This window comes from Trichosurus vulpecula, chromosome 7 (assembly GCF_011100635.1).
Source record: "Trichosurus vulpecula isolate mTriVul1 chromosome 7, mTriVul1.pri, whole genome shotgun sequence".
NCBI classification, from domain to species: Eukaryota; Metazoa; Chordata; class Mammalia; order Diprotodontia; family Phalangeridae; genus Trichosurus; species Trichosurus vulpecula.
The window spans coordinates 1,119,996-1,136,906 of NC_050579.1; the positions used below are offsets into that span (position 1 = coordinate 1,119,996).

The 16,911-nt window shown below is 43.9% G+C and overlaps 1 protein-coding gene across 1 annotated transcript; it reads left to right on the top strand.

Moving 5' to 3' along the window:
- The first annotated feature begins 300 nt into the window (after nucleotides 1-300).
- Nucleotides 301-16,114, top strand: LOC118856444 (zinc finger protein 569-like). Its single transcript, XM_036766725.1, has 7 exons — nucleotides 301-419; nucleotides 605-955; nucleotides 1,573-1,817; nucleotides 6,392-6,468; nucleotides 9,621-9,747; nucleotides 13,088-13,183; nucleotides 13,794-16,114. Exons 1-7 carry the CDS (start codon nucleotides 301-303, stop codon nucleotides 15,779-15,781), a joined length of 3,003 nt encoding a protein of 1,000 aa, XP_036622620.1. The 3' UTR covers nucleotides 15,782-16,114.
- Nucleotides 16,115-16,911: the final 797 nt, after the last annotated feature.

Consider the following 16,911-nt stretch of genomic DNA (forward strand, 5'->3'; position numbering starts at 1 on the left):
TGAAGTGACTTGCCCAGGGTCACACAGCTAGTGAGTGTGTGAGGCCAGATTTGAACTCAAGATGAGTCTTCCTGACTCCAGGCCTGGGCTCTATCCACTGCACTCCCATGCTGTTCCCAATATTTCTTTTTCCTTATTAAGTAAATGGTTGTAATTGATATCAAAGTGTCACAATCATGAGTGGGAGGTTGTGTTACTAGAACTAGTGTGGGGACTGGGGGGGCAGGGGGTGGCGGCACCTCATTTACCTCCTCACACTGGGGGGTGGGGGGGCGCCTGGAATACTCCCGAACCCCCGCCATGAGCGCTGATTACGCTAACGAAGGTATCCCAGTGTACAAAGGGGTGCTTCGGAAAGGAGTGGGGGCCTCCAACTGGAGTCTTCGAATCAAGACCGCGCACGTGTCGGGCACGCTGGAGTAGGGCATCTGGGGCACTTTGCATTCAATGCCAACACCCACACCTCCTCCGGGATCCGCCCCCGGCCCCACCCCGCCCTCACTTTGCAACTCTCTAAGGGCCACCGCCGAGTCGCGGTGCGCAGCTTTTCGGAGCTCTAAGCACTCACGCCTGCTCCTAATTCCCCCGTCTCCCCTGCCCCCAGCCCGCCCCATTCTGGCGGGAGCCTCGGCAGGGTAACCCTAAGCCTGCCCAGTCCACCTTCTGCGCAGGCGCAGAGGTTCAGCCTTCCGACGAGAACCGTGGAGTCTTCTGAGCATTGGCGTTCTGTGCGGCGCGTGCGCAGTGCGGCCCAGCGGGTTTCTCCCTGCTTCCGGACTACATTTCCCAGAATGTACACTGAGTTCCCACTAGCTCGTCATGCGTGGACTGATGCAAGCACAATGCATTGTGGGAATGGCACTGCCAGAGAACTAAAAGCCAGGAGGCCTCCGTCCGGTGCCCGAGGCACGACTTCCACCAGGGTTTGGGGCAGCAGCTGCGACGGGCCTAGCGCGTGAGTGCAGGGAAGGAACGCGCACGCGCCGACCGGCCCGCTGGGAGGGGCGAGTGCGCATGCGCCCTCTGACTGTCTCCCTTGCCTAGGCATTGAGGTCTGAGTGCACGGTGGGGAAAGGTTGCGTGGGAGGGTCCACGCGTGTGCGTGTGCACGTGTGCAAGCAGACGTCTGTAGTATTTGGGGGTGGTGTTTGGCGAGCCACGTTCGTGTGGGCATGTGGGGGGTGCCCACGCGTGCCTGCCTTCCTCCCGCAACCCCATGGTCTCTCCACGGCCCGGAGCTCTGTCTCCCTGCCCCGCTCTCCGGAATCTTCCCTCCTTCTCTGCTCTTTTGGTCGGGATATGAGTCCCGTCCCCACGAGGGTCACGCCCCCACGCGTCCCACTCCCTCTGGGCCCTCTCTCGGGCCACCTCTCCGTGTCTGTGTCCTCCCTCCACGCGGGGTTTAGTCCTGATTAACGTCACTGCCTCCACGCACATCTTAACAGAGTTGGACTTTGTTTTTTCAAGTAAAAGGTTTTTGTTATTAGCCCACCCCCCTTCCCAGGAACGCGCTCCCCCCAATTACGCAAATTTAAAGAAATCAATCCCCATCTCCGCAGTCTGGCGAAACAGAGCCCACGGACCGTGTCTGTCCGTGTCTTCACCCTCTGGGGAGTGCGTGGGCACGTTGGTCATTGACTGCCGTCCATCGTTGGCCATTTCATTTGCGCCCCCCCCAGGAGAACTTCCCCCCACCCCCGTCAGGAGGACCCTCGCAGCTTCCAGTGTGGTCCCCTGGAGAGAGCTCCCCTATGTTTGTGCCCTGATCCACCGGGAGCCTCTGCCTCTCCTCTGCCCAGATTCCTCGTGGTATGGAGGTATGGGCGTCAGGCAGCTGGCCAAGGTCCTGATCGGTCCTGGCTCCTTCCATTCCCAAAGACTGGACCAGTTCACACCTCCCGCCACGCACTGTCATCTTTGGCTGTCAGATAGATGGGTGTGAGGGAGAACCTCCAAGTTGCTTTAATTTGTATTTGTCCAATTATTAGTGATTTTGAGCATTTTTTCATGTGATTGCTGATAAAGAAATGGATAAGCATCTCTTAGATGTGTGTGATGTGCCAGAAACTGTGCTAAGCAAATTACAAATATTGTCTCATTCAATCCTGGTAGGAGCTACTATGACTCCCATTTTACAGTTGAAAGGGATGCACACAGAGGTTAGGTGCCCAGGGTCACACAGCTACTAAGTGTCTGAGGCTGGACTCTGGTCTTCCTGACTCCAGCCCACTGAACCACCCAGCAGCCACTGCTGGTGAAAACTGACCATTTATCTATTGGGATTATTGAATGATTCTTAGTGTTATATATTTTAATAAGTTCTTTAAATATCTTAGAAATTTGACATTTTCAGAGAAACATGTGGCAAAGATTCCGCCTCCCCCAGTTAAACTATTTCCTTTCTAATTTTAACAATGCTCAATTTGTGCCATAGCTTTTAAATTTTATACAATTGTGTGTCCTTTTATCTTGTGGGATTCTATCACTTGCTTAGTCATGAACTCTTAACCAGCTATTAATTTAGAGGGTAATTCTTTCCTTGCTTCTCTGATTTTTGATGTTACTTTTCATATCTAAGTCCTGTAGACATTTGGAGCTTAGAAGGTGTTGGGCAGGGGCAGCTAGGTGGCCTCAGACACTTGAAACACTTACTAGCTGTGTGACCTTGGGCAAGTCACTTAACCCCAATTGCCCTGCCCTCCCCCCTCCAAAAAGAAAAAAAAAGTAGGCTAAGCCTACTGTATGCTGCACTGTTTTCCAATTTTGCCAGCAGTTTTTGTCAAATAGTGAATCCTTCCCCCCCAGTAACTGGTGTCTTTGGATTTGTCAAACACTATGCTACCATATTTATTTACTTCTCAGTGCTGTATACCTAATGTGTTCCACTGATTCTCTCCTCCCCCCCCCTCTCAGCACCTAATTGTTTTAATGATTTCTGCTTTGTAATACAGTTTGAGATCTAGTACTGATAGACCCCTCCCATTCCTTCCCACTTTAAAAAAAATTTTTTTTTTTACCATTGAGATTCATTCTTTCTGTTCCTTTCTAATGAAATTTATTATTTTTCCTAGATCTGTAAAATTTTCTCTAGGGAGTTTGGTACAGCTCTGAAGAAGTAAATTAGGTAGTCTTGTCATTTTTGTGTAATATTGGTTCAACCAACTCATGAGCAATTAATATTTCTCCAATGATTTATCTCTGTCTTCATTTCTGCAAAGAAAATATTATAGTTAAGATTCACATACTGCCTAGGTCCATACACTTCCAAGTATCTTAAAGCTTCTGTAGTTATTTTGGATTGAATTTCCTTTTCTAGTTCTTCCTGCTGGATTTTGTTGGTTCTGAGTAGGAATGCTGATGATTAATGTGGATTTATCTTATATCCCACAACTTTGCTGAATTATTTCAATTCATTTTTGGTTGACTCTAAATATACCATTTTCTCATCTGCAAAAAGCGATCATTTTGTTTCTTCTTATTCCCTCAATTGCTTTTTCTTTTTACTGTAGCTAGCATTCCTAGTACTATGCTCAGTAACAGTGAGGATAGAGGGATCTTTGCTTTACCATTTATTTTCTGGAAAGGCCTGTAACTTTTCTTCATTACATACAGTGTTTGTTCTTGGATTTAAATAAATACTTTTTACATGCTGTGTTAAGGAAAGGTCTATCTATGCAGATGATTTCTGGAGTTATTAATAGACATCAGTGTTGAATTTTGTCAAAAAGCCTTTTCAGCACTGCTGACATTGTATAGTTTTTATTATTTTCATTATTAATATGCTGTTATTTTTATAGTCTTTCTTACATGGAACTAACTCTGCATTCTTGATGTAAACCCAGCTAGATCATACGTCCAGGCACATGTTTGTGCATCCAAAGTGTCCTTTTTAGTGGTCCTCATTCATGACATTCTCCCCTCCCTCCACGCCTGGCTGTCCCTCAGGGCTCAGAATCCTTAGTTTGATACAAGGCTCAGGTAAAGCACTGTCTTTCACAGAAGCCTTTCTCCAGCCCTCAGCTGTTTGTGCCTTTCCCCAATATTCCCTTCTATTTGCTCTGTGTACATCTATACGTGGTCTTGCCTGACTAGACTGTATGCTTCTGAAAGGCAGAGGCTCTTTTCACTTTCATCTTTGTGTCCAGATCATTGTTCAGTTGTTCATATCTGACTCTGTGTGACCCCATTTGGAGTTTTCTTGGCAAAGATACTGGAGTGATTTGCCATTTCCTTCTCCAGCTCATTTTACAGATGAGGAAACAGAGGTAAACAGGATGTGACTTGCCCAGGATTACACAGCTAGTAAGTGTCGGAAACTGGATTTGAACTCACAGCTTCCTGATTCCAGACCCAGCACTCTATCCAATGTGCCACCTAGCTGCTCATTGTATCCAGCACACCCAGTGTTATGATTGGCACTTAGTAGGTCCATAGTAAATCCTTGTTGATGGATCTAGTATATGTGCATCTAAGTATAAATGGGAGAGTGGGTGATGGAGACTATGCACCTATGTTTATGCCTGTAAAGCAGGGGTGGGGAACCTTTGGCCTCAAGGGCACATGTGACCCTCTGGGTTCTCAAGTATGGCCCTTTGACTGAATCCAAATCCATCAAAGGGCCACACTTGAGGACCTAGAGGGCCACATGTAGCCTCAAGGCCACAGGTCCCCCACCCCTGCTCTAAAAGTTTGATGTGAGTGTGAGGGTACACTTGTTGTCCAGTGTACATAAGTCTATGTATCGGCCAGCTACCCCGTCCACTGCCTGGCAGCTCCAGCTGGGTCTGGGGAAGACACCTTGACAGTCTTTTCTTTTTTGATGTCTCTGGCCACCTTGTTTTCTAGGGTAGTGTATGGTCCTGGGGCTTTGGCTGGTATAGGCAAAGAAAGACCAATAGATAAAACTTGTGAATTTAAAAGGCTTTGTCTCGGGTCACATTTTCTTAAAGTTATGGATCTTACTGGCAAAGCACTGGGCTATGGGAATGAAATCCAATCGGAAAGGTGCTTTTATAGCCAAGAACATAAGATTGCTCTGTATTTTAGAGGAAAGGGAAGAGTTTGATTAAAAGAAAATATTTACAAAGTTTGCATTTTTAAAATAAAGTTTAGTGAACTTGAATTTAAATTACAGTTAGTTAAGTTTGACAACCATTCATTTTTCTAGCTTGATGAACATAAATATCCATTATTTTTGAGCATTCAGTAGATGTTATCCTTTAAAACAAAGTTCCCCACATGCTAACTTAATGTTATCTGGGGTAACAGAGAGGTCCTTAGTGGGTAGCTCTTGGTCCATTTCTGCAGCCCCCAAATTCATCGCTGCATGGCCAGCCTTCTGGTGCTTGCTGACCAGCAGGAGCTCATAAGTCCTAATTCCCACAGTGGGACACACAAGTGTTTTCCTTAATGTTTCTTTAATGATAGAAATTTATTTCAGTCCCATTTGTATTTTCAAGGTTTGTGGCTGTCTCAGAAGGCCCTGATTTATGATGTGCGATTATGATATCGTGGTCTCTTCTGCTGCCACCATCTTTTCTTTGGTATGAATAGCTCAGGGTGCCAGTGAGGGCCCCTCGGAGGCTCAACCTTCAGTACCAGTTGGATGGTTACATTGATCTGGGCCCAAGAATGAAGGTCCCAGTTAAAGTGATCTTGCTTTTGAGTCCCCAGGTCCCAGCCTTCCCAGAAAGTGAAGGTCTCGAAGGATATCCCCAAGAAAATCCAACAAGGAGAAGACCCCTGCCCCGAGACCTTTCACCACAGCTTAAGGCAGTACTTGACAGGAAGAAACTAATGGTGCAGTGATTCCTGCTTCTCCCATCTGAACAAAGAGGACAGGTGTGAAGCCAGAGCCAGGTCAGGTACCATGGAGGACTTGGCCCTAATGCTTGGGGAGAGAGGTGAGAATTACAGAAGTTTTGGGGAACTGGAATCCTGCCCAATGTAGGAAAGGTTCCTCAAGAGAGCATCCCTCGGGGAGTGGTCCAAGAGGGCAGGGGTGAGCAGCTCACCCCACTCGTAATTTCCATCACTTCATGCCAGCATTTTCTGGCCTCTCACATGGTTTCTTCAGCCAGTTAGCCAACAGTTGTTCAGCCCTTTTGTTGTTGTTCAGTCATTTCATTTGTACCCCAGTCTTGGTAACACTGTGCCACCTAGCTGCCCTGCTTTACATAATTAAAGTCCCTATAAATGGTAGAATGAATATTCAGCATACCCAGTCAAAACAGTTTCATGACTTTATCCAGCAGTCATTGGCACCTCAGGGGCAGCAGAGTAAACATAGATGGAGGAGGGTCTAGTGTGCAACTGACAGTGCAGAAATGGTAGGAGGTGAGGGAGGCCTGGGGATCTGCATCTGTCCAATGACCTCTTCCTCCTCCTCTAGACTCTGTGCTTTTCCAAGGCCAGATTGGAGAGGAGGAGGAGGCAGTGACTTTTGGGCTCCTTACAACCAAGCTCCAGGTGAGTTCAGGTTTCTTCTCTTTCCTGTGCATCATCTCATACTGTATTATTTCTCAATGTATAGACATACTTATTTCCCTCCTTGGGACTTGAGTCTCCATTATTTTTTCCCAGAAACCTCTGGTCATTGTCATTGATGGTAGAGAGTTGTAAAGATCCTTAGAGTTTGAACGAAGAATTTTAGAATGAATGTGTATAAATTGATAAAGATCACGGTCCACCCTCCTCTACATGACAGCTCTTAAAATGCTTGAACAGGGCTACCATGTCCCCCTGAGCCTTCTTTTCTCCAGGCTGAACTTGCCCAATTCCAGAGCTTTTTTATTATTGTAGTACCAGGTGAATGGTGGGAGTTATGTATCTGAATACAAGCCAAGAAATTGGACTTGATGGCTTCAAGGGTCCTATCGAACACAGGAGATTTTTCTTTCAGTTTAATTCAATAGATAATTATTATGTTCCTACTATATGCCAGACATTGGACTGTAGAAATGAAACTGAAACAGTCTGTGCCCTCACCGAGCTTACATTTCACGTATACGAATAAGAGATAAAGAAAGGAGTCTGAGGTTGAGGGCAAGGGCCATCCAGGAGGAGAGAAGGTGTGAGAAGGGTCAGTGGGAGATGCCCCTGAAGGCCTCTGCAGGTCCCTGCCACATTCAGGTTCAGGCCTCACATTCTAGGAAGGCCATGGACCAGCAGAGTGTGTGCAGAGAGGCCGTGCAGGATTCCTGGGTCAGGGGCTCGAGTCCATGTCAGAGAAGGCCCTCTTGAAGGAAACGGGGATGTTGAGCCTAGAGAAGGGCTTCAGGAGGGACCTGATATCAACTCCAAAGATCGAAAGGCAGTCCTAAGGAGGAGGAAATGGCCATGTTCTGTGTGGCCCCAGAGGCCAGAACTAAGAGAGCTATGTCACCGTTGAAAAGGGCTTGAAAATAGACTTCATGGGAGGAAAAACTTCCTAAAATTAAGAGCTGTCAGAAAGCGAGGTGGACAAAGCAGAGGGTTCCCTCTCCCTAAAGGTCTTCAAACAAAGGATGGACAGTGAAGCATCAGAGATTCAATATAGGGGATTCTCATCTGGCTGTGGGCTGGAAGAGAGATCGTTTCCAACTCTGCAACTGTGAGCAACATCACCTCTCAAAATAGCAATAAACACTGGGGGGATGCCTTTGGCAGGAAGCTCTGGACAAGACCAAATGAAGCCAGATCTTCCTGACAGCATTTAGGGATGAAGCTGGAACAAGGACCACAGACAATGTGGAAACATCTCTTGAGATTTCCCAACAACCTCTCTTTGCCATCAGTTACGTGGGAGCTGCCATATTTGTACTCTTGCATAGCAATCTCTTGTGTGGTCCATGAGGGAAGTAGAAATGAGTCCATAGAAAAGAGACAGGAAGAGTGTCTGGAACAGGCTAAATACAGCCAAGGAGGCTTCTGCCAGAGGCTGCACAGTCAGCTGCTTAGGAAGGGGTGAGGGAAGGACTAAGGTTCCTTCTAAAAGATTTCAGTAGCTCCTTATTCCTGTTAAAACTTTCCCATCTCCACACAATTCTCAAGAGAAAAACTTACACTTGAAACAGTAGTATCCTCGATGTAAGCGTAATCAGGAAACATGAGTAGTATTCTACAGCACACCTCCAGCTGACAATCAAGGCAGTTAGGGAAAGGTTCAGAGAAGAGGAGACTCCACTGAGTTGGTTATGGACTACAAATTAATCCCAAAGGCTCTCCCTCATCAGTATGTCTACTTGATAGAACTATGGCAGAGATAACTGTGTTGGATGAGGTTCTGAATTTTTATATCAAGCAAGCCTTAAAACAGACCGAGGTCACCACTGTCATGGAAGATGCCCTTCTCCCAGGGAAGTTTCCCTAGGCTGCCATTTAAGTAGATCACTGCTCTGATTCCTCAAGGCCCATCACAGTATTGAGCCTCCTAAAAGAGACTGTAAGAACTCAACAGAATTTGGAATAATCAAAGCATTGAAGAATATAATATGTAGTTGTGTGGACTGGTCATGGATTTGGCTCACAATCACAGATCTCTTAGATGGACCATGGAAATGGGAAATGACCTGAATGCAGAACTGGAAGAAAGTAGGCTCTGAAGGGTCTGGGACACTGGGCAGCACCTTGACTGACCCCCAAGTTTCAGCCTAAAACAAGCCCACCTTTCAACACGGTCATCTTTCAGGTGGTCATTTATGGCAGTGAATGATGGAGCCCTGCCATTTCAGAATGTGGCTCAAGCAAAGGACATTAAAGGGATTTGTGGGGAATGGATCGCAGCAGAGTATGGGGCTGAGAACTCTATGCAAACCACCAGAAAAAGTATTTTTAAAGTATGACCAGACTGTGAGATGGGCCAGTTATGAAGGGGGAATGAAGACTGAGACAGAAACAGAGTGAAGATAGAGACAGACCTTTTGCTGTGTTTATTTATTCCCTCCTTTGAGAAGAGCCTAAGAGGAGGCCACTTGTGTGTTGGCTGGAGTCGCTCAGAAGGTTGTTCTGGGACATTGTAAATGGGACCATGAAAATTGCAAAGGGGTAAAGGAGCTATGGTTTTCACTCTTGAGTAGAGTACTGTCACTGAAAGCATTTCCCATGAAAGCATTGGAAACCATAGTTCACTGGAACTCACCATGACTCTCTGCACACTGTAGGTTGTACTAACATGACAGGTAAAAATGAATTCCAGGGCTCCATAGTACAAAGGGAGGAGGGATGTATGTGTGTGTGTGTGTGTGTGTGTGTGTGTGTGTGTGTGTGTGTGACACAGAGAATCGGAGAGAGAGAATATGAGAATTAGCAGTTGGTAATTAGAACTCCTGGCATGAAACCCCATTTGTGGGATTCTGCCTTCTAAGTGGTGACTGTTGACTGGGAGTGGAGAATGCTTACGTTTCTTGGCAAGTTCGCCAATGTTGGTGTTGTGTGACCAACAGTAAGATGGCTGCTGGGTCTTTTGTATGGTTTGGGGCTTTAGGAGCAGAGGCACAGCTTTCTTGGGCTTCATTTATAGGATTTGTTGGTGCCTTCAAAAAAAGCAATCTTCATGCAGCCAAGTCTAGTACAAAGAAAGATACATAGTGATTAGGTGATCAGAAACAGTCCCTGGTTAAGCAGTTATATGTTTGCTTCAGAAATCAGTGACATTCAAAGATGTGGCTGTGGACTTCACCCAGGAAGAGTGGAGATGCTTGGATCCTGCCCAGAGGGCCCTGTACAGAGATGTGATGTTGGAGACCTATGAGAACCTCATCTCCCTTGGTAAGTACAGCTGCCTGGGATTCAGCCTGTCCTTCCAGACCCTCTCCCGGCAGGTTGTGGGAGGTCTGAAATGCTGAGCTGAGCTTTGGCTTATGGTACAAGAATATTCAAAATTACCTGTCATTTCTAGAGAGTCCCAAATTCTTTCTGGCCAATGAGAATATTTATTTGGTATTTCCAGGTGAAAGGTCTTTGCTTTGTACGAGTAGAAATCCTCCTGGCTTCCTGAACTGACCCTGAGGCTACAACTTCCTGTCTCTCTAGATCCTCAGATGAAGGATCCCCAAGAGAATCAGTAGACCTTTGTCTTCTCCACTTCCTTTGAGAATTCTCTGGCCACTGGGCTGAGAGCTCTCCTATACACAAGATTTCACTCTTCCTGGACTGGAAGCCCTGTGAAACCAGCAGGGGTCATATCTTATCTGAACTTTATATCTCTCCCTGCACAGCTCCATGCACACAGCAAATATTTAATGTTTGATTTTTTTTTTAAGTCCCAGCTACATGACTGCACGTATATAACCTCTATCAAACTGCTTACTACCTCAGGGACAGGGAGAGGGGAGGAACAAGAGAATTTGAAACTCAAAATATTTAAAAATGAATGTTAAAAATTCTCTATAAAAAATAAAGTCTCAGCTACAATGGTCAGTATCTGGCTAGCAAGAGAGTGAACAGTTCCCTGCACCGCAGCACAGCAGATGCTGGTAGGGGCAGTGGCGAAGGAAGGTCCAGTGTAGTCGTTTCCCTACTGTGGTCTAGAACTGATATGGCCAATCAGTGTTAACAGTCAACAGACATTTATTAAGTGCCTGCTGAATGTTGGGGATATGAGAGACAGTCACTGCCCTCAAGGGACTTTCAGCCTGACACAAAAGGAAGCTGAAAATGGGGGAGGAAAAGGTGCTGGACAAGGGGGCATGGTGGAGTCCTGCCCAAAGGAATGACGTGGTGGGAAATGAGGAGATGCCTGGCCTGGGAGCCCTTGTCAAATGGAGGCTTTGGAAGGAGTTTGCTGTGCCTTCCAGCCCTCCAGGAGAGGAATGGGGTACTGAGGACACTGGTAAGGTGTGAGTTCCAAGGCCGATGCAGTCTCAAGTGATGATGAGTTTTCTAATGATGAGCTTCCTGCACCAGGTCAGCCTGACGATGCCTTGCCTGCTACCTCACCTTCCCCACTTCTGTGCATTTTGAGTCTATATTTGCATATACTGTTTCCCTCAACAGAATGGAGGCCCTTTGTGGATAGTGACCACTGCATTTTTGTCTTTGCACATTGAATCCCCGATACATAGCATAGTATCTACCCCATAGTTGATACTTAATTAATGCCTGTTGATTTATTGAGATACCTGAATCTCAGCTAAAATAAATGGAAAGGTATTCTCTTAGCATAGAGTGGGTCAAATGAAATAATCTTCTCTGTGAGTATAATTTTGATCTCTGACCTATACTTAAGTGGAACTATGATTTGGAATTTGATCCAGTGATGCAACTGTAACCCTTCCATGCCTGACTGTCTTGTATGGTGCTTATCCATGTCTTCCCATATGTTCTATGGGAGAGGAGAGCAAGAGGATGTCCACCCACCATTCTGGGGGCCTTTCTACAGGCCTTCCTCCTTTTTCCTGACATTGTGAGGGTACCATTGGAAAGATTCAGCTTATCCATCTGTCATTTCTTGTCTTCACCACATGATCAGCTCTTCTTCTCTTCCAATCAGACATGTCCTGGGTGATCGTTTTTTATTCCTGTTTTTGGAACGTTTTTTGGATCATTGCTATATGTTCTGGCCTGCTTACACCCACCACTTGCCTCTCTTTTGCCCTCAGGGAGATATTAAGTTTTAATTCTTTGGAGACTCTTATAGCCCTGTCTCATGTCCATACCAGCAGAAGATTGGTTTTTTATTAATCGGGACTTTGTTTTCCGGGGTTAGTTTGGGTTCTCCAAAGGAGCTCTGTGGGTTCTCAAAGCCAGTCAAGCCCACTCTCCAAATCCAGTAGCCAAAGGTGGCCACCAAAGGGGTGATGGAGATCCACCACAGAGTCCAAGTTGGAGAGGAATTCTCTGTGGCAGGATGGGCTCACCAGGGGCTTTTGCTGCAGTGATGCTGTGTAAGTCGCATCAAGCCCTGGAACATCTGTTGCTTTCAGGAAGAGACCTATAAGCAACCAATAGTTTGGTCTGCACACCCACACAGGAAAGATCAAGTAGGCAAAGATTTTCTAAGGCCCAGGTTACAACTAGGAGAGCCCACAAATCCTATCCACAAGTATGTATATCCGTGTGTGTGTGTGTGTGTGTCTGTATTTGTGTGTATTTATGATAACTGAAGGGATGAAATTCATTCTGTGTCATTCTACAGCTGGTTCTGTGCCCCATTTTGAATGATCGGTCAAGCCCCATCTTTCTTTTTGCCTGTGAGCTAAGTTTAGAAGTTCACTTCTCCTGCTGATCACTGTTCTATTCTTGCCTCGAGGAAATCTGTTATCCTTGAACGATGCAGGTGGACACCAGGGAGACCATCCCTAATCTTGCAGACAGACTCAAATAATGAACATTTCTTGGTGACAGGAGTTTAGCTTCCTCTCTTAGTTCAAAGAACACTTGTTATCCCTCATGCTTTCAGCTCCTGAAAAATTCCTCTTGTTGAAAGTCTATAAGCTGGTATATTTCCACAAGATGACTCTTCATCCTTGCCTGTTCTTGTACAATTAAGGACAGTCTTATCTCCCTCCTAGGAGCCAGGGATTCTGCTCTCTTTGGTCCATTACCAATAGTCTCAAGATGCAGGTGGGTCCCATAAGTCAATCAAGCATTTCTCTAAGACATAAAGGGGGTTTGCTAGCCCCATGTGAGTGTTAGCCCACAGTTCTTGATCTAACTGATCATGTTGTCCTCACCTCCATGATGCTGCTAACTTTATAACTAATTGTATTATTTTCCTTACCTACCCAGTTCTGTTCTTTATTCTATGATTATAAAAAGGAGCTGTGCCTCTTCCTCTGAGTCATTGGCCTAACTGAGGTAGCCATTTGACTTACTTTATTAACAGGTTCATTGCCTGATAATAAACTGATTAAGCTCAAAATTCTATATCTCAGTTTACCTTTATTAAAATTCTTTTGAGACATAAGTGTGTACATCAGTCAGACCCAAATGGATAAGATGGTAGGACCAAAATTATGACTTATACTCTCAGAATACAAAACAGGATTTGCTTCAGAGATCAGTTGTAATAACCTTGGGGCATTTTAGTTGCCTGATTTTCCTGTCATAGAATTGAATTCTTAGTTTTCTGTCCCTAGTACTAATTCATTTCTGTCCCTGTGTGTAGGAATCCCTGTTTCAAAACTGAATGTGGTCTCCTTGTTAGAGAGAGGAGAAGCAACATGGATGCCAAAGGGAGAAGACCCAAGATGCATTTGTCTAGGTGAGTAATACTCAAGCAAAGGAGAGTCATTGCCACCTTCTACCTACTTGGTTCTGTCTCTATACCAGGAGGTTCAGTGGAATGGGCTTAGATTTTTTCTTATTAGTTTTAGCCTTACTGTTTATTCTGCTGGGATCTCTTTGAATCTTAATCTTATTTATATTGTTAATCATCCCTCTCAGCTTTCTGTCATTTATAGATTTCAGTCGACTCAGTTTTCAGATATATCCCTTGTTTGCATAGATTCCAAGTTGGTTACATTTGCAGTTGGGTAATTCTCTGAGCTGGTTTTTGTTCTTTCCCCATGGCTTTCTACTATTCTGTCCTGTAGAAGAGATTTCTGTTTTCAATTTACTATTGCCTTTCATGACATCTCTAAGTACATTCAGTACCCTAGAATGTAATGAATTTTGTTCAGGGCAGCTAAGTTGTCTGTTAGTATTTCTTACCTGTCTTTGTTTTCAGTTCCTGAAAAGAGTCCTGTTATATCTGGTCCAAATTGAGCATCATCCTTGTTGGGAGAGAGAAAAACTAGAACTTCCTCTAAAGAAGATTGTTTTGTCTCAGCACAGCAAGGAATGGCTACTGACATTTTCTTGGTTTCTTTCAGATTCCTTTAGTGAAGACACTGGGTTTGAAGTCAAGGACTTAAATATGGTGCAGAACATTTGCATGGAGACATCTGGGAAAAGGCTGCCAAAAGGCACTGCCTGGCATTGCAGTACAGAAGAAGCCAGGGAATATGATATGAATTTGGAGAAACAGAAGAGACCATTCAGGGAAGTCACCAGTCACAGAACAACTCTGAATAATGTGAATGTGCCTCAGTGTACAGCATCTGGGAAGAGTTTAAGTCTAAGGCCAATCTTTGTTGCATTGTGGAAAGAAATTATGGAGAAAAGTCTGAATAAGTATAAGGCAGTTGGAAAGAACTTGAAGGGTTTTTCAAACCTAATTACATATAATACACTGTCTTTAGAGAAGAGCTTTTCTAAGTACACCAAATGCAAGAAACCTTTCAGGTACTACTCAGGCCTATTTAAGTTTCATAGAATAGTTGCCAGAGAAAAGCTACGTGAACAGAGTGAATGTGGAAAAGTATTTAGAAGATCAAATCTTATTGAAAATCAGATAATTCCTACTGGAGAGAAATATTATGACTATAATAAATATGGAAAAGGCTACATCCACAAAGGAAGCTTGACCGAACTTAAGATAAATCATGCCAAAGTGAAACCCTTTAAATGTAATGAATGTGGCAAAGGCTTTAGCCTGAGATCAAACCTTATTACCCATCAAAAAACTCACACTGGAGAAAAACCCTTTGATTGTAATGAATGTGGAAAAGCCTTTAGTCGAAGGGGAAATCTGATTGCTCATCAGAGAACTCATAACGGAGAGAAACCTTTTGTATGTAATGAATGTGGAAAAGGCTTCAGCCAGAGAGGAAACCTGATTGCGCACCATCGAACTCATACTGGAGAGAAATCATTTCCATGTAATAAATGTGGAAAAAGCTTCATTCATAGGGTAAACCTTACTACTCATCAGAGAACTCATACAGGAGAGAAACCCTTTGCATGTCATGAATGTAGGAAAGGCTTTAGTCATAGGGGAAACCTTATCACCCATCTGAGAACTCATACTAGAGAGAAACCCTTTGAATGTAGTGAGTGTGGGAAAGCCTTCAGGTTTCGGGGAAGCCTTATTAGACACCAGAGAACTCATACAGGAGAGAAACCTTTTGCATGTAGCGTATGTGGAAAAGCCTTCAACCACATGGGATACCTCATTGATCATCAGAGGATTCATACTGGAGAAAAACCATTTGAATGTAATGAATGTGGGAAAGGCTTCAGCAAGAGAGGATACCTCATTTGTCATCAAGGAATTCATACTGGAGAGAAGCCCTTTAAATGTAATGAATGTGGAAAAGCCTTCAGCCAGAGAGGAAACCTTATTGCACATCAGAGAACTCATACTGGAGAAAAACCCTTTGCATGTAAGGAATGTGGGAAAGGCTTCAGCCGGAGGGAAAATCTTACTAGTCATGAGAGAGTTCATACTGGGGAGAAACCCTTTGTATGTAATGAATGTGGGAAATCCTTTACCCAGAGAACAAGCCTCATTACCCATCAGCGAATTCATACTGGAGAGAAACCCTTTGTATGTAATGAATGTGAAAAATCTTTCAGCCACAGAGATTCCCTCACTTATCATCAAAGAACTCACACTGGAGAAAAGCCTTTTGAATGTCAGGAATGCGGGAAGGCCTTCACCCAAAGGGCAAGCCTTATTACTCATCAGAGGACTCATACTGGAGAGAAGCCCTTTATATGTAATGAATGTGGGAAAGCCTTCAGCCACCGAGTATCTCTCACTTGTCATCAAAGAACTCATAATGGAGAGAAACCCTTTGAATGTCAGGAATGCGGGAAAGCCTGTAGCCAGAAAGCAAACCTTATTACCCACCAGAGAACTCATGTAAGAGAGAAACCCTTTGCATGTAATGAATGTGGGAAAGGCTTCAGCAGGAGGTCTAACCTTATTACCCACCAGAAAAGTCACACTGGAAAGAAACAGCAGTTGATGAAATAGAGAGGCTTCAGACAGGAAGCACACCTTCACAGCCACCAGAGAACTCAGATTCTGACACCTTCAACCAGGAGAGACACCTTTCCTTTCTAAAATACTTGATTGTGGCACTTTTTGGTTTTCATACCATTGGCATTTCTCAACCTATGCCTTTTCCATCCCCTCTAAGGAGTTAACTCTTAGCTTGAAAAAGTACAGCAAAACAAACCAACATATTAAAAAAACTGACATTGTATGTATTGTTCCATACCCAAAGTCCACCATCTTTGTAAAGAAGAGGGGGCGGAGCGGGGTAGTCTTTTTTTAGAATTTGATTTTAGTTTTCATCACTTCTGCATTCTGATTTCTAATTTATTGTTTAATCTTCAATATTTTCTCCATTGTACTTATTTTGGTAGTTTTTTTAAAAAAAATTTTTTTAAAATTCACATTCAATACCCTTTTTATATTTTATTAGTATATGGTTTTAGAGAAATCATTTATCCTTTTAAAGCCTGCTTTAGCTCCATCCCAGAAATTTTGGAATATTTTCTCATTGTCTTTGAAGCTGTTACTGTTTCTATGATTTGCTATTTGACCCAGTCATTATTTCACATTTCAATAGTAAGTTCCCATTGTTGTGCTCCCCAAATTGATTACTTTTTAATTGTAGTATCTTCTGTGAAGGATGTAGTTAGTGTTTCTGATATTTTAAAAATTTGTTTACAGCATCTCCGTGTCCTAAGGCATGGTCTGTTTTTGTAGAGGTGCTATTTGGTGCTTAGAAATAATGTATATTTTAATCTACATGTATACATTTGATATACATTTAGAAGCTATAAATCTTTTAGCTCTAAATTCACCAACAGTTTGTTTAGTTTATCTTTTACCTGCCCATCAATTTGTCCAGTATTGAGAGGAAGATTATAGTCTCCTACTATTATTGTGTTCCTATCTACATCTTGCCATTCAGTTAATTTTTCTCTTGATATGCCATTTGGTGCATATATGTTTAATATGGACATTGATTCATTGTCTGTGGTCCCTTTAAGCATAATGTAATTTCCTTATTTATCTCTTGGGATTGTGAATTTTTATTTTAACTTTGTGTGGTAGCATGGTTGTAATTCCAGCTTTTTGTATCCCCCTAATGC